The 21,488-nt window shown below is 42.5% G+C and overlaps 1 protein-coding gene across 38 annotated transcripts in view; it reads right to left on the bottom strand.

Annotated features, from left to right (window-relative positions):
- The window catches only part of Rbfox2 (RNA binding fox-1 homolog 2), a 227,604-nt gene that overhangs the window by 13,764 nt on the left and 192,352 nt on the right, over nucleotides 1-21,488 (bottom strand). For 14 of the 38 annotated variants that reach the window (XM_029469568.2, XM_029469567.2, XM_029469573.2 and 11 more), the window contains 7 exons: nucleotides 20,895-20,948; nucleotides 12,900-12,992; nucleotides 10,314-10,374; nucleotides 6,683-6,736; nucleotides 6,482-6,574; nucleotides 5,234-5,378; nucleotides 1,727-1,766 (listed from right to left, as the gene is read on the bottom strand). In XM_029469568.2, coding sequence (XP_029325428.1) covers nucleotides 1,727-1,766; nucleotides 5,234-5,378; nucleotides 6,482-6,574; nucleotides 6,683-6,736; nucleotides 10,314-10,374; nucleotides 12,900-12,992; nucleotides 20,895-20,948 — 540 coding nt within the window. Of the gene's footprint in view, nucleotides 1-1,726; nucleotides 1,767-3,686; nucleotides 4,181-5,233; nucleotides 5,379-6,481; nucleotides 6,575-6,682; nucleotides 6,737-10,313; nucleotides 10,375-12,899; nucleotides 12,993-20,894; nucleotides 20,949-21,488 lie in introns of those variants that run through there. The other 24 variants (XM_085831831.1, XM_029469570.2, XM_085831836.1 and 21 more) reach the window with 7 other exon arrangements.

Genomic DNA, 21,488 nt, shown 5'->3' with positions numbered 1-21,488 from the left:
ACAAACCAAAAAAAAAATCCTTTTGATGGGCACAGAAAAAATTATTATTCATTAAGATTTTACAATGCAAAATAAGGAAACAGGAGAGCCATAACCAAACATTCAGTTGGCTGGTTTAAGGTAAAAACAGGCAAAACCAGGAATAGAAGCAGGATATGTTTAAAAAAAAATCCCAAATAAAGAAGATATTACATAAAAACCACCACCACCACCAACAAAAAAACCCTCAGCCCAAACCTCAGTTGGGGAAATAAATAACTCAACTATAGTAGATCCCAAAAACATAAATAATCTGTTTATGAAAGTGGGTTTCATGAGAATATAGAGAACATCATATGTAAATATACATATCCACAAATATGTAATGTGCAGTGTGCTGTCAGGTAAGCCAGATTTGCACAGTTTTCAACTGTGAGCACAGGAGGAAAAGTTACTTCTTAAAAATTTGCTGAGCAAGAGTTAGATTTTAATTAAAGTACAAAGAAAGGCAATGAGACGTGGGCAAGGGGGTCTTCAGGCTTGGCTGTGTAAACTATTTCTGAAATTCTAGTAGTCACATCTAAGGGATGGGCCAAGGATCCCTACCTATGGTTCTTTTACAAGGTAGACACACTCTGAAGGCCTACTCTAGATAGCACAGCTAGCTTCACCTGGCCTGAGAAAGCGGTGTCAGTGTCTCTAAATGGCCTGACATCATACTGCTGAGGAAGGAGAGGAGAGGGCAGAGAAAGCGCCTCCTGGACACACTGACCCACCTCAGAGTAACCTCCTACTGCTAAGTCTTCCTTACAGAATTGCCTTAATGATTTGGGTCAGTTGACTATGCTGACATTCAGAAAAAGGCCATTTGGAAGGTACCTAATGATAGTCCTTGAGACTCAAAAGCTTTTCCCATGTCAGCTAGATTCCTTTGAAGTAAGTATGTGACCAACAAATTATGGAACATGGAACTTCACCTCCAGCTAGAAGGACAATGGGTTTAATGTCAATGTGCCTGCATGATAACTGAGCATCAGAGTCCAGGCTGCTACTTACACTCTCTGGTTTCCCTGGCTTGACTCCTAAGGAGGAGACACACTGGCTGTGGACTTCCAGGCAGACAGAAACTGAGTCTCTGTGACCCTCACGTGCTCTACACTTCTCTATAACTACCATGAGACCAGCTGCTGACATCACTTGCATAGACTTATGTTCTTCACGTCATATGAAGTCAGAGAGCACACGGTTCAGAAAACTTCCTGGCCTTACATAAACAAAGCCCTGACCCTTTAAAGACGGTGTAAGATGGAGAGAAAAGCAGAGACAGGAAAGAGCTGGTGTCAGGTAAGCTAGTCCTGTCATTTATGTATGCAGATGATGCGACAACAGACGACTTTAAACCTGCTGATCATCTCACAGGGTAAAAAAATACCCAGAGTGCTCGTGGGTGGGCACAGGCAAGGGAAGAATATGTCCAGCAGACTGAGCCCAGCAACCATCACAAGACCCAAAGACTTAGTTTTTGCACCCAGGGGCAAGCGCAGTGGCAGAGAAGCATGCTTGCATTCTTAAAATATATAAATATATATATATATATCCACAAGGAAAAAGGAAAACAAAAGTTAAATTATATTTTTTAAAAAGGAAACAAAAAATAAAAATAAAAACAAAACAAACTAAAGAAACAGAAAAAAAAGGCTGGCTTGTCAGGGGATGGGGTCAAAAAGGCCCCAGTGTGTGTACTTACATAGAGGTCAGCACCGTAAAATCCGTCCTGGTAAACCACACTGCAGAAATCCACACAAAAACAAAAACAAAAAACAAAAGAACAGAAACACATTCCGGTTATTGAGGACGGCAGCATGCACATGCGCTACACGGGCAGGTGATGTATGAATGTGACCTGGATATGGGGCCGCAGCAAGCTGGTGACAGAGATGTATATGTTCCATGGCTCCAGGACATGTGAGGAGGGCTAAGGGTCTACAAAACTAGATGAAGCACCTGGACCCTGGATACCGCAGACTAGTGACAGAAGCCGAGCTCCTGGCAGGGCCGCAGGTAGCTGCCTGAGATCTGCTGGGTTACACAGACCACCTTTAGCATCTGGAGTCCTTTTAAACATTTGCTATTCTTTAACAGCGTACAAAGGGTAGGGATGGCGAGGGCTTAACTCAGGAGGAGAGTGAACAAGGTGAACCCATCAGGACAGGAGCTCTTTGCTAAGTGTGTTTCAAATGATGCTTAGTAGTTATTTTCATTTTTCAAATTATAGATTTTTTTCCTGTTATCCATACATCACCTGCTTTTTACCCTGCACATTAGACATGCGATAAGATTTGGCTGATCACACAAGCATGCAAAGTATTATTATTCAGCATTTTTAAGAACCAATGCAACACCTTGGAAAAACAAGTCAATCAATTCTGACCAAAGTAAACAGAGAAATGTAATTAAAAAAAAAACCAAAAGAACAAAACAACCAAAAATACCCACAATGCATTGCTTTCACAAGCAGAGGTAATGAGCTCAAGGTTAAGGTGATTGGTCCAAGGATTGAAAGGTGCAGTGGGATCCCAGATAGTAACAACATAATCCAGAGTGGGAAGGAGCAACTGGAAGATTTTAAGGGTTCTTGCCTAACTGAGTATTCAAAGTATTCTGAAACATACAATTGGTGACTGAAGCTTTGGTCATGACTAGGCCTGTCCTTGACGGTGACCCCCAGGAAGCCGATGGCATGGCTCACTCTCCTGTCTGGGAATGGGCTTTGCTAAGCAGGCACTATTAGTTTTCTTAAACAAAAAACTGGAGTAGTAGTATACTATTATTCTTAAAATGTTGACTTTTCTCCAGCCTCATGAAGTGTGCATATGTACATATTTTCCCCCAAGTATTATTTTGGGAGCAAAAGACATTAACAGTGGCAGAGAGAAAAGACTAACTTTTTTCACATTTGTCAGGTTAAGACTTGGCTGTTTTACATATTTCTAAAAATCTGCTTTGGTTTATTAGCTAAATAAAATGGATAATTTCTTTTTTCATTATAATGAATAAGCTAACAAGTAGGGCTGCTAAGTCTTATATCTAAGAGTTGCAAGGTCACACCTTACAATGCACCTAACACTAGACCTCTGTTTTGTGCAGCCGGAGAAGCAGATGAACTTCTGGTGTCTGTAGGCAGGCTTTACCTGCGTTAGTCTCCACGTACTTAGAGTCTGATATTGGGATGAGTTTGCCTTTCCACTTCATTTTCCTAAAAGACTTGCATAGTTGAAGACTGAAGAATGGGGTGTGCAGAAGCTGAGGGGAGTTACTCTTCAATATCAGTGCGGGGCACAGGCAAAGACTACAACACATCCTTCTACAAAGACTGTTGCCATTAGAAACATGGATATATTTTATTGTAAGGCAAATCATTTATTGTGAATATTCACTGGATTCTACAAGAGTTCTGATAATCCCTGTACCCAATGCCGTAAGAGCATAGAGGCTCACAAGCGATTCTAGGAGAGCAATTCTAGGCCATTCCCCAGGAAACACTGGACTTATTCCTTGCCATCTTCCATGTAAACAGATGGTTTAGTTATTAAAAAAAGAATACACAGGAAATTAGCGTTTGTGTACTGATATGATCAGACATAAAGGATAAGATACATTTAAGCAAATATATATATATATATATATATACATATATACATATATCTGACACAGACTTAGGAGAGAATGGGTTATGAAATAGTTCAGGAAGTTACAAAACAGGAAGTTCCATGTGTCTCTGTGGACTCTCCCTCCCTGCATCGTGACAGTCAATGCTTTTGAGTGGAAATGGGAGATACCTTGTGAGAAGTTTTCCTAGTGTGCTAAGCTTGTAAAAGATTCACTTTCATGTTTCAATCAACTATTTCTTAATGAAACACAGCTGTATCTTTATTTTTTTTAAAGAGATGTCAGAGGTTGAAGGTCAAAGGTCAAGTTGAGACAAAAAAAGGATAAAATTAAAAGCAAGTCATGGCAGAAGATGGAGATGATGGAATGCATGGGATTTAATTATCTATAAATTGCAAATGAAAGTTATTTTCTGAAGCAGTTCCCTTGCAGTGTCTTGGAGTCTGCCCACTTCAGCATGCATACTTGCCTTGTCTAATAAAAATGCTTTAATTCTGTAGCATGGAGGACTCCTAATGGTATGTCCATTGGTCTATGAATGAATGAATGTTAAATTAGTATACCTCCTGGTGAAGCCAATTTTGCTATCAGAAAGGGACACTCTCTTCTGTTAGGTTTTAACTAAAAAGCAACTAATTGGCTTTTCTGCAGCTATTTATATTCTTCACAATACAGAAAAAAACAAAAACAAAAAACAACAAAAAACCACCTGTCATAGGCAGAGAAAAGATGAAGAAGAGAAATGTCAACTCTTGGGAAAGTTCTTGGTACAACTGACTTAGAGAAGTTCACTTCATATAAAAACATACGTCAGGCTGACACAGGGAAACAACTAAAAGCCAATCTGCCATCTTCCCTCCTTCTCCCCATTCAAAAACAAAGGATTTGTTTGTTGCTATGGAATCTTCCCACTGCATGAGACACCCTCCACTCCAAACTGAAGGCGAGGGATGCTCAGATATGTCAGCTGCTACCACCTCAGAAGCCAGCTGCGGCTGGATCCCTACTTCTCCCTCTCCTCCTTGATTCAATTGGACTTGTTTTGTCTTTGAATTCACGTCTTTCAATCTGTTTCCTACAAAGAAAGCAAATCCATTGTGGGTAACTAAGCTTTGCTGCTCACTACCCAGGCAGTGCGCCATGGGGTGGGCGCATATGCTGGCCTCTGCCCCAGCATGGGGAGGTGAGACAGGTGAGCAGAGCAGAGCAGACACAGTCTGGCACTATGATCTCCAGCTCCCTCCTCAGTTCTCTGTAGTAGTGTTAATCCACACTCGTGCGCTGCTGAGTGAACTCCATGCCAACACACTGCTAGCAAACACAAGATGGCTCTGGCCACTGTCTTAAGCTGTCACCACGAAGGCTTAAGGTAGCCAAAATGAGTGTTTATATAATGATGACCCTTGGTCAAAATTCTGTATTTTGGTTCTTGCCCTTAGTCCATTAATTTGCAAATATTCACACAGCTTCTAAATGCTGTCAAGCAACATCCTAGGAATCAGGGAGGGCCAGAGCACTCTTTCTTCCCTTCTTTTTGTATCCATTGCTTATTTTAGAAATGGTGATTTTGGAATCTAATGCTTACCCTGGATAGGCGGGGATGGCTGTTGGAGGTACCGCTCGGACTGCACCATACACTGTCCGCCCTCTGCCCCTCAGATGGGCTCCTCGGAAAGCAGCTGCCGTGGTGGCTGCAGTTGGGTAAGGGAAGCCAGGAACTAAAGGGAGACCCAAAATATGACAGAAATTTCAACTGGCATTCAGAAGCTGGTACAAAGCTAGACTGAGAATCAATTATGGAAAAGGTAGAAGATAGGCACCAAATACATACTAATTAACACGGGGCTTTGGGGGAGGGGGGAGGAAGAGAGATACAGGATGACCTAGTGACGACTCCATGCCCCACTTGTTTGTCACAGGTCTTGAGCTTATTCTGTTTCTTCCAGGTTTTTCCAGTCATTGTGAGAACTGATAAGAAACTCTTTACTATTAGTAAGATGCACATGTTTTAATTTCTGTTGCTGATTTAAATCAGGTTAATATAATTTTTTTTAACTGGCCAACTATTAATTTCATTTCTGTTATTATGTAATAATTATTACTCAAAAGGAAACGTCTTTATATTTTTAATGCTCCAAGGCATACAATAGTTTTTAGAGAATTTATTTGTAATTTAATTTCTTTAATATTGATAAATAAACAGGAGTTTTAAAGACAAGGTTTTCTCTGTGCAGCCCTAGCTGTCCTAGAACTAGTTCTATAGACCAGGCTGAGCTCAGACTCACAGAGCTCCACCTGCCTCTGCCTCCTGAGTACTGGGATTAAAGGCTGGTCTCCGCAGGTGCCCTGCACCCTCCACCCTTTAGCGAGACAGGCAAAAGCTGGCTCCAAGTGTTCCTTGCTCTGGAAGCCTCTGTGGAATCTGGTTTATTACACCTCTTGCCAGGGGAAACAGGCCTGGGTAAAAGTGACTTTAGAGACAGCAAGAAAGTGGCCTGTTATGGACACTGGAGATGTCTAAGTGGTACTCCAGAGGAGAGTGGGTGGGATGAGCAGGCGTGAGTGATGCAGGCGAGACACGCTCTTATCTTCTGATTTCCTTATGGTCACATCCAGGTAGGATAGTTACATGTTCATCTGTACACTTTCCCATGATTTTTGTTTTGAGGATGTTTCTAGTATGAGTTACATAAAACAGGGCATTGTGGTATCTATTACTCTGTCAAGAATGGTTCCTTTCCATCAGTTCTGCATTATGCTAGAACAAAAACAGACCAAACTAGCACATGTGGCAACCGTCAAAACCCATGGCAGGTCAGTGTAGGCTACTTACTGATTAGAGGGATGTAAGTGTTGATGCCTCCTCTTCCTGACAAGGGCACAGCCGCCTCATTGCCTAGGGACACATCAGCTTGAAAGCTGGATGCTAAGCGCATTAAAAACAAAACAAAACCCACAAAGGTTACAAAGATGTAGCCACATGAGAAACCACAGAGGTCACTAAGTAGCAGACAGAGAAACAGTGCACTAGTACCTGCATATAACTCAGGACCATACACAGCTCCAACTACTGGGCTTAACTTCCAGCCTGAAACACAAGAGGACAGGAGTGAACTGTGCAGGTCAAGATGGCTTCAGGCACCTCTGGGCTGTTCTTCCTCCCCAGGCCAGAGTTTACATGAAAGGGCAATGGTATATCATCTTTAAGCTACACCCTCTACAGTTTCTGTTGAAAGCTGCCCTGACTTCCCTTGATGATAAAGCAGTGACCCCAAAGTTGCTTTTCATCTGTTTTATCACAGCATCAGACTGTAACTAGAACAGAAAAACAAAAATGGAGGGAGAGAAGATCACTATGGAGTTTGCAGACTGTGCTCAGAACTGTACCCAGATGGCCTGCTCTGAGCTTAGAGGAGGAAAGAAATCTGAGCCCCTCTCATTTGGCACTGCATGGCAACACAGTTCCTGACACGACATCTAAGCACTTTCCACGAGATGCTAACTGAAGGCATCCTCAGGCTGAATTAAAACCTGACCTAGAGCCAAGTGCAGTGGCGCACACACCTTCTATCCCAGCACTCAAAAGGGAGAGGTGGGTGGATCTCTGTGAGTTTGAAGCCAATCTGATCTACAAAGTGGTTCCAGGACAGCCAGGGCTGTTACACAGAGAAACTCTGTCTCAAAAACCAAATCAACCGGGAACTTGATGGCACATTCAGTTATACCGCACAAGTTTTGTGTGTAAACGGAAATATCCCTTCATAGTAAAAATTGGGGTTCACCAAGGAGAGAGGGAAAGACATGCAGTAATGAAATGTGAAGTCCATTGCGATCCTCTGTGCATGGCTTCAGGTTTTAATTTATAATAAACATTTTAATGAGCATGTTATTCAAGACTCTGAAGGATACCAGGCTAGACATTAAGTTCAAGATTTAGAAATGTTGAATTTCCAAATACTTTGTTGGGATTTTTTTTTTCTTTTCTTTTTTTTTGAGACAGTTTCTCTGTGTAGCCCTGGGTATGTCCTACTTCTCTTGAGTACTTCGATTACAGGCATGCACCACCATGGCTCAGCTTCAACATTTTATTTCTTTATATACTGTAAGTATATAATATGTATAAAATATGCCAAATATTTTGTTTGTAAGCAAGCAGTACATGCTACCCCTCTAGTAGTTAATAGAACATCACAAAAGAACTTAAGAAGTAGGGGGCTGGGGCTGGTGAGATGGCTCAGTGGGTAAGAGCACCCGACTGCTCTTCCAAAGGTCCAGAGTTCAAATCCCAGCAACCACATGGTGGCTAACAACCATCCGTAACGAGATCTGGCGCCCTCTTCTGGAGTGTCTGAAGACAGCTACAGTGTACTTATATATAATAAATAAATAAATCTTAAAAAAAAAAAAAAAAGAAGTAGGGGGCTTGTGAGATGGCTCAGTGGTTAAGAGCATTGAACTGCTCTTCTGAAGGTCCTGAGTTCAAATCCCAGCAACCACATGGTGGCTCACAATCATATGTAATGAGATCTGATGCCCTCTTCTGGTGTGTCTGAAGTCAGCTACAGTATACTTATGTATAATAATAAATAAATCTTTGGGCCAGAACAAGCAGGGACTAAGTGAGCAGAGATGAACCGAGCAAGCAGAGGTTCTAAAAACATTCAATTCCCAACAACCACATGAAGGCTCACAACTATCTGTACAGTTACAGTGTACTCACATAAATAAGTAAGAACTTAAGAAGTAGCTACTGACTTTTATATACAAAAAGCAACACACCCTGTGATTCTACTTTCTGGAGGGGCTAGCCCTTCATCCGTTTCTCTCCTAGCCACTGTCATTGCTATGCTATGAATATAGGAATGGGGAGAAGGAAAAGCCAGTTATATCGAAATTACAGATTTCCTTCCCTTTTTTACTCTCTCACACTCTCCCCTCTCCTTCTCCCGTGTGTGTGTGTGTCTGTACATGTGTGTATGTGTACATGTGAGTGTATGTGTGTGTGTGTATGTGTGTATATGTGTGTATGTATGTATGTGTGTGTGTGTGTATGTATGTGTGTATGTGTGTGTCAGTGAGAAGATGACATACAGAGGCTGGCTTTCTCCTTTCACCATGTGGGAATGGAAGAAGGATTCAGGTCATCAGGCTTGGAGTTAATTAAGTGTCTTAATTACTTACTGGGTCCTATCTAGTCCAGGCTATGTGCCCTGGAACTTATTACCCTCCTGTCTTAGCCTTCTTAGAGCCAAGGTTACAGATGTGAGCCACCATTACCTGGCTGAAATAACTCACTCTCAAGCCAATCCTTTATTCTGATAAAATGCTTATGAGGGCCAAGACAATGAATGGTTCAGTGAGTAAAAGCATTTACCACCAAGCCTGTTTGACATCTGGGACCCAAGTGGTGAAAGGAGAGAACAGACTTATGTAGGTTGAGGGTGTCCTCTGACTTACACACTCACCTCCCAGAATGAATAATACGCTCATGTTGTGTGCACTCATGCACACACTCAGCCCCCCAGAGTTAGAGTTACAGGTAGTTCAGAGTTGGGTGCTGGGAACTGATCCTGGATCCTCTGAAAGATCAGTTAACCTGAGCTGTTACTTCAGCTGTAAATTCTACATTTTAGAAAACAATTTAAATTCATTTTGTGTTAAGAGTATGGATGTGTGTATGCTACGGAGGGCAGTGGAGATGAGAAGACAACTTCCTGAAGCCAGTCTTCTCTCTTCCTGTTGCTGAAGTGAGGCCTTTCTTGTTTCTGCCACCGTATGGCATATTTCAGGCTAGCCAGCCCAAACTTTTGCCTAAGGTGCTGGGATTACAGATGTGGACCATCATACATGGCTTTTCACATAGGTTCTGGTTACTGGACTCAAGATTTCAGGCTTGCATGGGCAAGTGCTTTTTCCCTGAGGAGCCACCTTTCCAGTCCATCACTGAAAATTCCATCCTCACAAATGTTTATTACACTCACTATATAACTTGTCATCATGGAATAAAAAGCTACACCCTAAAGCCCTATGGCCATCACCGACAGGTCTTAGGGCAAGCAAGGAATCTAGAATTATAAAAGAGCCTAGGCTTTTCTTCTCACTAATCCAGATCACAGTCCTGTGACGAGGAATCAGTAGGAAGGCACACCTGGGGCTCCAGGGCTATGTGGGCAATTCCCACGTTACAAGGAGCTACAGAGACCAAGGAGCAGGGTGCTTATGGGCTACCTAATCTGCTTTAGCAGGGAGGGTCTTCAAGTGGCATGTACTGTGCAGAAGATGAAAGTTAATGAGAGGGCCGGAGAGATGGCCCAATGGTTGAGAGCACTGGCTGTTCTTCCAGAGGTCCTGAGTTCAATTCCCAGCAACCACATGGTATCTTACAACCATCTGTAATGGGATCTGATGCCCTCTTCTGGTGTGACAGCTACAGTGTACTCATGTAAATAGAAATAAGTAAGTAAATAAATAAAAAGTTAATGAGAACAAAACACCTTTGTAAGTTAAAAATTTAGCTTAATTCTAAGGAAAAATATTAATCTGTAAAGATAAAACATTTTTCTAAGAGGTCAAATGTGAATTGCACTGATGGTCCTAGAAAGTCATGAAAATTTCATCTATCTACACAAGAACAAAGGTTCCCCAAGGCGCTTGTAACTCCTCACCATTTGCATATGGCGTGACCATCTTCTTGTTGGTCATGACCCGTGCTGTAGCATTATTCACCTAAAGATAACGAGCAGACAAGACGGGGAGGAGAGACACATTAGGGGACATAACACTGCTCATTCAGTCACAGAGCATAATTTAAAAAGTACATTTCTGATAGCATTTAGATAATTAACACAGCATCATAAAATATTCATAAATTTTAAGGTGTTTATTAAATGAGGCTAACAAGAGTAAAATGTAGTTTCTTGGTCTCCAAATAGAAAACTGAGGCTGTTCCACCATTCAGCACTGTAGAGAAACCGTGCAGTTAAAGTTCTCTGGACAGCCTTAAGATTTCACTTTACTGAGGACAATTTGGAAAAAAGGAAATCAGGAACAATTATGTCTACAAAAGAACTTTGAAGCTTGTTAATAAAACGGAGGCTTGCCACCTGAGCCATGATGCTGATGTCATATCCTGTCCTGATTTTCTAGATCACAGGGGACACTCACTTAAGATGAAGTTTCTGAGGGCCTTTGGCACAGGGGCTCAGCAGTGAAGAGCGACTGCTTAGCTCTCCTGCCCCGTGGTCCCCTAACCCATAACGAGGCATGTGTGTACGAGGCTTTCTCCATGCTAAGGTGACGAGAAATTGAGGGGAGGGGACCAACTTCAGAGCCTCATCACAAACTCAACCGCAGCTCACCAGAAGCTTGGAGCTTATAGAATATATAAATGTGAAGCTCAGGCTGAGGCTGAGATTTGCTATGTAGCCAGGCTCGCCTCAAATCTGCAAGCCTCCTACCTCGGCCTCCTGAATGTAAGCTTAGATTACAGGTTTGTGCCACCAAGGTCAGCTTACTTCGCCTCTAGGGATATACACTGTACTAGATTTATGTTAAGAAGACCAATTTTGGGTAAAAGTAGAATTTAAAAACATCTGATATGTTTTATGACCCTCTCCCCCTTCCTGTATGAAGACAGCTTGAAACTCCATTTACTCGAGTTTGACCACCAGATAATGTAAACATTTCACATTTACAAAGAAAGAATGGGAGACAACAACGATGAGATTGAGAGCATGCAGTTAAGACACACAAAGAAAAGAAACAACTGGGAAAGAAAGGGAAAGTGAGCAGCAAGGTTGGAATGGAGCAAGGGTTTGAACCAGCTGCTAGAGCAGAAAGCCACCAAGCAATTCAAAGGAAAACCAGCCAGAACCAAGCAGACACTACCAGTCAGCAAGAGACACCCACAGCTCCAGACAGAGAGGGACAGGGAGGAAGAAAGGAAGGGGCAGGAATGGGAAGTCAGGGAAACAACAGAGTGGTAGGGGAGAATAGGAGAGAACATGAGGAGGGTGTCAGCAGGGAAGAGCTGCATGGGCGGAGGCAGGAGGAGCTGGGAAAGGGGGCAGAGTGCATTAATAAAACCAGCCAAACTGGAGTTCAGTAACTCTGAGTAAGATGCGCAAGGGGGAAAAAAATCACCATGAAGTCAGTAACCAAACAGCTCAGACTGCTACAAGACAGGATGTACATCCAAAGTCCAGGCGACACCACCCACAGCAGTGAAAATAAAAGGGCGGGAAGGGAGAGAAGCAAGTCAAACCACATCTGGTAGTGTTAATGTGAGATGGCAGATGGACTTTTTCTCTCTTAATTGTTTTGTGATTACATTTTAAAAAGCTTCTTCTCTAGCACTTTCAATTCACTTACCGCCAACGGGCACCGCCAGCATTGTGTATAGTTACCATGGAAAGAGTGAGGCAAGTGAAGGGCCCTAAATGCTAAACCATTGGAAAGGGGAAAAAAAGCAAAATATGCAGACATCTTACTCAAATGGTGGCTTTTATATTTAATACTTTAAAAACTGGGAAAGGGGAGAGGAGCCAGTTAACCTTCAATCTGTTAGTCACTCTACGCTGGTGAGCCCAGGGCTGACCACAACATCTGTCCATCAGTGCCACCAGCTGCCCCTGAACCCTCTGCTGAGACTGTTATTTGTCACCTTTGGAGTCAAGCCTTGAAGTTCTCGGTATTAAGTAAAATTTAAAATGATCAGAGTTTTGGATTCTGACCCCCCCAACCACTATAATCATCTATCCACACTTATCCAACACACTTGGAGGGGAACTGGCCTCCAAGACACGATGCTACAAGCTAGATGGCTTTTAGACATTTTTAAAATTAGTTTTGCTTAGGCCTCATTATAGGAACTCAGAGTCTTGCAAACTGAAGCAAAGGAAAAAAACTCAAGAGAGCAGAAGGATGAACATTTTGGAAGAGGGAAAAAAGTGAAAAACAGTTAAGCACACATCCCCGCCCCCCAAATTAACCCTCTAACAACCAAGAGCAGGGGAGAAGCCGACAGAATTGTTACTTTTACAGTGTAGTGCAAGAAGATGAAGACAGACACAGACAGGAGTGCACGCACACAGACAGGAGTGCACACAGAGAGAGTGCACACACACAGATAGGAATGCATACATGAACAGGAGTGCACACATGGACAGGACAGGGGTCCAAAGGTGAAGTGAGGCAGTACACAAAGAGAAAAAAAACCATAAACGAGAAATTGAATTATTGAAGACATGCACCTCGATTTTACGGCCCTCTACCACGGTGCCGTGCAATTTCTCCCTGGCCCTGTCTGCATCAGCACTATTCTCGAAAGTTACGAACCCGAATCCCTGCATGCAGCGGGAGAAGGGGGAAAACATGCACATCGTTATATTGTAATACTCATCTCTTGGTAAACAGAAAACATCACAGTATGAAGTGACGCCAGCACAACTAACACCAGCAATTTCTTCCAAAGGCACATTTTTGATCCATGCATATTTCATAAAGAGAAATTTAAACCCAATAAAAGGATAAAGCACTGTAATAATAACAGTAACTTAATTAACTGTAATAACAATAAAATAAAATATAATGTATGTGAGGCCAGACCAAGATTAAGGTAGGAAGTTACTCAGGTCAAACTATTCAACCAAAAATCTGAGCATACAAAATCAAACCAAACCATAAAGCTATTATTATTATTATGTGCACATGTATGCACTGGTGCAGGTGGAGGGCAGGGCAGAGATAGTTGCAATGTCTTTACTGACTGCTCCAACAAGCCATCTCTCTCTAGATGTCGTTGTCCTCGTTGTTGCTGTCGTCGTCGTCATCTTCTTCTTCTTTTTAACTGAGTGCTGAGGATCAAACCCAGGTCCCCATGCTTGCAAGAGAAGTACTTTATAAACTCAGCAATCTTTCTAGATCCTGTTTTTTCTCAACTGACTCTCTGACCCTGAAATCCATACTTCTCTGCTAACTGCTGTGTAAAAACTCACATTCAAGGTTACATAATGAGACGTAAGGGAGTTAGCTCAACCCTGCTTTACCTGGGTCTTACACTACTGTCTTTTGGGGAGTAAGATAACTTAAGACAATAGTGAGGTCTAGTTCTGTGGGTAACAGCTGTGCAAGCAAGCATAACTATCACCGGAAATGGACAACTAGGATTTTGAGACTGGTACTTTATGGAAAACGTGTGTATGGCTGAATTTCAGGAAACGACCTATATCATAGATCTGTTGATGTCTATCTCTGCTGTAAGAGGCAAATTAGTGACTTTTCCCCATGAGGAAAACCAGGAATAGTCAAGTGAGCAGGCATCAGGAGTGAGGAATGTTAGTAACAGTGGTTATCCACTGTTCAATAGGGAAGAAGCCATGAAGGAGGTAATGCGGCAGCTGCCACGTGGGTCAGGATTAGAATAATGTGTCCTGTATCGGATACAAAGACAGCTCACACACAACACGGCCAGGGGCTAACCTACCTTCTGCTCAACTCTGCTATTCCCAGGGACAGCTCACCCACCACAGGACAGCGTGACTATCTCATCAAGTGCCCATCCCCCATAGCGGTCACTTTATGTCACTTCTCTAGCAGTTTACACCTGCCAAGGGGAGCTCTCAGGATCCTCTGAGGAATCACTGAAGCCTAACAGCACAGGTGCCTCCACATATAAAACCCCATCCCAATCAGATTTTACAGAGCCAGGGGCGGTGCTGTGCTCCTTTAATCTCAGCACTCGGGAGACAGAAACAGGCCGATTTCTGAGTTGAGGCCAGTCTGATTACAGAGCGTGTTCCAGGAGAGCCAGGACTATCCAGAGAAACCCTGACTCAATCAAGCAAAAATTAAACCACCACCACCACCACCAACAAAAAAGACCAAAGCAAACCAAACAACAACAACGACAACCCCCCAAACAGATCTTTATAAAAGCAAGGATGTGCTGATCCTCAGCAGGCTAACTGGTCGTGTTGGGTAGGTGGTGTCTGAAAGATTCTAATAGCTTATCTCTGCCCACGCCTGAGTACCACTATAAATACCACAGGAGGGCAGGCTCTGTTGACAGAGGACAAATGAATGTTCACTGTGGTGGAATACTAGGGTAACTACTGGTTGAAAATAGTAATAGGAAAGTATTTTCAGAAACAAATTTAATATTAACATGTTGTACCCACTTTGACAACCCCGAGGTACTAAAGGCAAATTATGAAGGATGCCAGTGTCTTTCTTTTCTTAGAAGATAAACAGACTCTGAGGACAAGGAGCCAATTCTTCTACCCAAGCGTCTCCCACCTGGCAGGCAAGGTAAGCTGGTTTAAGAAGGTCAGGAAGAGCGAGGAGGAGCTTGGGAGGTTTTACTTTTAACTGTGCCTGAGAAGGCAGAGGCAGAGGTCCCTCTGGAGCTGGACTTACAGGAGGGTGTGAGTTGTTTGACTTGAGTTCGAGGAACCAAACCTAGGGCCCTGTGCAAAAGTAACACACACCTGTAACCTGCTGACCCACCTCTCCAGCTCTACTTCCTGAGCTTCTATATCAACCTAAGAAGAATTATAAACTACATTCCAACTGGTTTTTAGAGTCACAACTCTTATGTCTTTGGTTAAGCTAATAAATTATAAGCTGACTCTAAAGTTTATGTGAAAATGCACACTTGGTTCTTACATACTGTGATGGCCTATATGTGCTGTTTACCAACACCCAAACTGTATATACACGTCCTAGTACAACTATGGGGAACAGGGCAGCAAGGGCAGATGGAGTAGATTCATTCTAAAGGGAAAGAGATGATTTCAAATGAGAGGGAAATACCCTCTGACATTCAGTGACTGGTAAGGAAATCAAAACTCAAACTTTGCCAGTCTGTGTGTGGACTCTATTTACTAAGTGACATTATTCTGCAAGTCCTCATTTGTTTTCCAGATCCAACTGAGAAATGTCTCTGATATCTTCTCTTTCGGGATGTGTGAATGAGACACCAGCAACACAGTGACTATGTCAAAAGAACAGACTTGATATCATAGGCACTGACAATTCTCGATCTGCAAATGACAAAGTTTAATGTTTAGTGTCTATGTTAGGTTTCCCAATAATGACTACTTGAGGGAAAACTTGCGTCTTCAACTGTCTGTATTAAAGTGTTTTATAGTCTAAAATGATCAGATGCTAAAGAAAGTGCTAATCAAGATACCACAGACATCAAACCAAACCAGTGTTTCCAGCAAGTCTTCCCTGGTGCGAGGAGGAAGAGGGCCTGTGTGATGGTTGGGGCTCTCTAATAGGAAACAGAGGTAAGATTTCATTTTTTTTGAAGAAAATCAGACCTCGTGCAGGCAGAGTAATGTTCACCTCCCCCAAGTTCCTCACGCCTTAATCCCTGAAGCCGCAGACTATGTTATCTTGCAAGGCAAAAGGGATTTTGTAGATACGATTAGATGAAATGATTTCAAGGTAGGGAGATACGCGTGACAGTTCAGGCCCTCACAGTATTTATAAAGTAAAGGAACACAAGCAAGCCGGACCCCAGAATCCAGTAACAGCAGCTTCTAAAGGCCAGGCTGCTCATGCTGGCCCTGAAAACAGAGGGGGTTGTAGCAGCGGGCATCCTCCGGAGGCCCAGAAGGGCAAGGCAGGGATTACAGCCACAGCTTTTCTGGGCATAAGGGTCACCCACAGGAAAATCTACTCCAGAAAACCAGGCTTTAATGTACCCTATCCTTCAAAAATGAACTGAGAGTAAATTCAATTTGAATCTTTAGTCTTAAGGGGGAAAAAAAATAAAACCATGTCTAAATTCAACACATTTTACCTGAGCAGTTAAAAATGGCCATAAAGTTAATTTTGAAATATTGAGCTGAACCTGCACTAGTCACTAGTATAATAAATACACCATGTAATTTGTAATAAAGGTATTACTCAGAAAATTTTATTTTGTTTGTTTTTGAGACAAGATTACCACCTATGTAGTCCTGCTGTAGAACTCTATGTAAACAAGGCTGTCCTCAGAGCTGTACCTGCCTCTGCCTTCCAGAGTGTTGGGATTAAAGGTGTGTACCACCACACCCAATTTACTATTAAATTCTTAGTTCAAGTGTGTAAGGCAATGATTTTTATTTAACCCCCATTAATAAAAATAGATAACAAAAAGTAAACGTGTTTCTCATTAAGGAAAGATGCCACATTTGCTTACACTAACACTGCCCAACAGAACCACGAGTGCCTCATAGACTTTAAGTCTTGATAGTCACATTAAAATAACAGAAGGAGATTAACAACACATTCAACCTAGTGTATGACACGTTTTATCATCTCAATATGACAGCAATAGGAACACCCCACCCATGCAAGAGGGCCAAGTGTGTGTGTATAGTGCAAATCTCAGCTTAGACTCCTTCATGTCTCCAACCAGTGGTGCCACAGCGCACAGCACAGGCCCATACAGACTTGTTTTAGGGTTCTCAGTCCTGTCAATGTTAACGAAACTGCTAGGGTTGCACCAGCAGCTTCCCAACTGTTTTAGCTGTACTTAACCAGAGCATCGTGTTAGGTGCACGGCTGTGGTCCAACTTCCATCAGAAGAAGAGTGTGTTCCTACCTGCCTTGCCATCCGTTTACCATGACACACAGGAGCTGAGTAACTGTCACCTTTTTGGTCTGGCCTCAGGGTGTAATAAGTAACAATAAGTAACAAGCGATAGGATAAACAGTGTAATATATATGTATATATATTTTAAAATTTTGTATAAATTTTGAATTTTTCCATCTCAGAAGAATGAGAAAGAAAATTTACCATGTAACTTTAAAGGGAGAACTCAAAAGCAGATGGATCTCCTGGGTATGGCCAGAACACAGAAATTAAAAAATAAATGAAAGAAAGAAAAAAACAACTAAAACCCATAAAGTGGTAACAAGAAAAATAAATGAAGCCTTCTGGACATACACATTATTAATTCAGTTTTAAGTACAGTAGAAAACATTTCATGCCATCATTATCTATCAGTTTTACTGACAATCATATAGGCCCACTTAGCATTCTTCAAAGAGAATCTTTTGACCATGTTTGGAAATAATAATTTCTCTTCGTGTGAAATCAAAGCCAAGGCAATGGCTCTTGTGTCTGAGAGGAGGAGAGTGTGCATCTCCCACACTCGGGCCTGTCCTGAGGGATCCACCTGAGAGAGGGAAGGAGAACAGCTCGGGCACAAGTCAACACATACGGCAGCCACCACAGAGACGACTTGGTAGCTGGTGACAGTGAGTGAAGAGAGTGAGAAGCCCCACGCTCAACAATGGGATGAACTCAGGAGAAGGTCCTTGGGCATGGGATGCTGCCAGCACAAACTACTAGCTCAAGGATCCTGGGGCTAAATGGCAGCCATCACTCAAGAGTTCTGAAGAGTCCGTGAGACGCCAGGGTGGGAATAAAAATCAGACTCACGGGTGGGCACTCTCTGGTACGTTTGCTTTTGACTTCTACTTCTCATTAAGAACCTGCTTTTCCTCTAAAAAGATACTTTAAAGAACCCACACGGAGAGTAATACTGTAGTTTATTATTTCAATGAAACATTTTAAGGTAGATGGGTATTACAGATAGCTGTAAGATAACAGGAACAAACTTGGGCTAATCTAACATAAATCATCACCTATCTAGGTTACCTCATGATTATGTTAACATCCTGCTCCCAGCGAAACCTGAGACTCCAGAAAGCTATGTGTACCTCACACTCACTTGTCTAATTCCCGTTGGGGAAATGAGCTCTTTTTTTGGGGACAGGAGTATTCTCATATATTTGATTTACACATTTTTAAAAGGCAAAGACTATCTTTGTTTCAGCTGCTCAGAAATTTTAGACCCAGCTGTTTTTATAGAGAAAAGAATAAAAGGACAATCAACTCACACGGAGTAATTTAAGAAATACTATGTCACAGCCTATTATCCTTTGCATAATTCAAAGGACAGGCAGAGCAAAAGGCAACAGTTAAACAGGAGGCAATCAGTGCTTTGTGGAGTACAGTGAACTCCACAGGAAGTGCTAGCGAGGGTGCAGAGAGCACTGCTCACCATCTTTCCAAATGAACTCACTCTACAGAAGACAGCTTGGAGATGCAGCTCATGGCTGAGTGCTTGCCTAGCAAGCCTACGGTCCTGGGCTCCAGCACAGTGAGGGGCGGGTAGTTTCTCCTCTAGGATAATCTGGTTACACACTGATTTACACGTCACCACTATCACTTATCTCAGACTTATTTATGACTCTTTTTTTCATTACTACCTAAAAATTTTAATAAAGCTAAATTCTGTATAGAAAAGTACTCTGTTTAAAAGCCAGGGGCAGAGCAATTGCTAAAACCTCAGTACCACAATAAAGTCCTTCTGAAATTTTATAGTCAACTCCAAATATATAAAAGAGAAGTCTGGTGTTATAGTGCACGCCTTTAATCCCAGCGCTCTGGGAGGCAGAGGCAGGTGGACCTCAGTGAGCTCAAGGCCAGCCTGGTGTACATAAGGTTCCAGGACAGTCAAGGCTGCATAGTGAAGCCCTGTCTCTCAACAAAACTAAACAACAAAACAAACAGAAACGAAAAAGAAAAAAGAAAGGAAAAGTTTATTCTTCCTTTTAGTTGGATCCCAAAGGAGACATTAGGGATCTGACTCCACAATCACATTTTGGAAAGCTTTGGAGTCAGGTTCAAAGGTCCCATCCAGGGCTTTCCCAGCCCTTGATGCAGGTCCAGGCTGATTCTGAATTCTCTGCTTCACTCTGGATACACCTGACAGTTAGCTGTGTCTATACTGCCACTGCCAAAGACAGCAGGGGCAGTGAAGACGCTGCTTGGAGCTACAGAGGCAACACACAGCTTTAGAGTCCTCGGGGGGTGGGGGGAAGGCAGGCAGGTGCAATTAAGGGAGAGGTAACCGGTTAAGGTGAGATTAAATATTGGTAGCAGGTGAATCCTGAAGTCAGCGAAAAGCCTTCAGAAAGATCAATTTCCTTTGCTTCACAAGATTTCAATCCTTTTTTTTCCTGTAAGGAGCAATTCCTTAGGCCTGGGCACCTGCACTGGCCTTCTGGCTGGGATGGCTTAACAAAGGTTATGTGATGAACACACAACTGTCTCAGTTAACCACTTTGGATGATCAGTGTGGTCGGTGACAGTACTTATCGACTTCACTTTCACCTTCACTCATGTGCTTCAATCTCAGGACTATGGGCTTTCCCACTTGTAGCTAAATGCTTAGTAAACACAAATGTTCAGAAGTACAAGCATTACAAGTTTGAACAGACTCTACTGTAAGATACTTACCAGGTTAAATGCTGGAGGAAGGTCTGTATAGACATATTAATCTTTTTTCTGTTTGTTTTAACTGAAAGCTGGAAGCTTAAAGTATAGTTATCTCTTTAACAATGAATAAATACCAGTTATTAGACACTCTATAAGGGAGGCAAGAATACTGAGGCTTCAGAGAGTGTGCGTGTGTGTGTGTGTGTGTGTGTGTGTGTGTCTGTCCGTGCAGGTGGGCGGGAGGTGAGGGCTAGCAACTACTAAAGCACAGGAATCTGCAGTGGACCGCAAAGGTAAATGCTAACTCATCTACTGCATTCAGCTTTTCCTTAAATTATATCCTAGGGCTTCAATCATGGCCAAGAGCTATTTTGAAAGAAGCAGATATGACCAAATAAAAATTAGTTTTAAATTTACTCTTCAATAAGGAAAATAATTGAGACTGAAATGTCAGCCCTACACAGAACACGGTAGAGACTAGATACAGCAGCTTGCAAAGCAAAACTACTGTCAGCCTTAATATAAAACCTAACTTGTGAGCCCATAGTGGCTGCATCCCGAGGCGCACTCATCTGGATGTGACCTCACTACTCTGGGAGGAGCCTTGACAACATTTATTCCAAAGAGAACAAATGAGCTGGCTAACTGAGAGAAAACCCCTCACTGATTTGTTCTCAGCATCACCTAGGCATTTATTTCCCAAGCTGACTTGTTTCCTGGCGACTCCCTCTTTAAGGCAGGCCAGGCTGGCCGAGGAACCTTGCCTTCTGTCCTTGGAACGACCACACTCCTCTCTAGTTTCTCCTGCTCCCTGAGACCCTTTCAATGTTACCAGCCTCTTTCTGGAGAGCCTAACCCAAGGAAGATACTTGGTAGACCTGTGCAGCATGGGACCCAATTCTGCGCCCTGCTCCAGTGAACCAAGTCTTAGGGGAGCTGAGTGTGGTACAGATACAGGGCTTACCTTGGAGCCGCGCTCATTAAAGATTATTTCCACATCTAGGATTTTGCCAAACTGCTGCAGAGACAAAAACAAAAACATTTATTTAAGGTTAGCCTTTGTCTAGACATTAGTCTTTTTTTTTCCAGAAGGAGACAACTTTTTTCTTTGAACTAGTGCTCATTTAATTGCAAGTTCGTACGTGTCAGGAGACCCAAAGTGAGCTCCGGAAAGTCGCTCCCCCGGGAGGGGGCAGGACTAATGGTTCATCCACCTGTAGAAGCCACTGTCTGACGACCGCACCTGTGTCACCAAGGCCTGGCCCCTTTCTAACTCTGCCTTAATTATTTTGTCTCAATTGTAAAAAAAAAGTTCTATCTTACCAAGCAGAATCAGTACACTGCCAGGGAGGTCTGCCCACATCCCACCTCCCTTAAAAATTATACAAAATTCAGGTAATATAAACACCATGGAAAAAGAAAGCAGAAAGTCAACCACAGCCTTCCATGTTTTTCCTCAAACACACAGATATGGTACCAGATGCATGCCGCACACTGCTTTTGTCTTTTGAAACTGTGGATGACTGACCCCAATAAATATGTATGTTGCAATTTCTAT

This window comes from Mus caroli, unplaced genomic scaffold (assembly GCF_978045245.1).
Source record: "Mus caroli unplaced genomic scaffold, Mus_caroli_1 scaffold_16, whole genome shotgun sequence".
Taxonomy (NCBI): domain Eukaryota; kingdom Metazoa; phylum Chordata; class Mammalia; order Rodentia; family Muridae; genus Mus; species Mus caroli.
The sequence above is the reverse complement of the archived record's forward strand: the minus strand, read 5'-3'. Positions and strand labels throughout refer to the sequence as shown.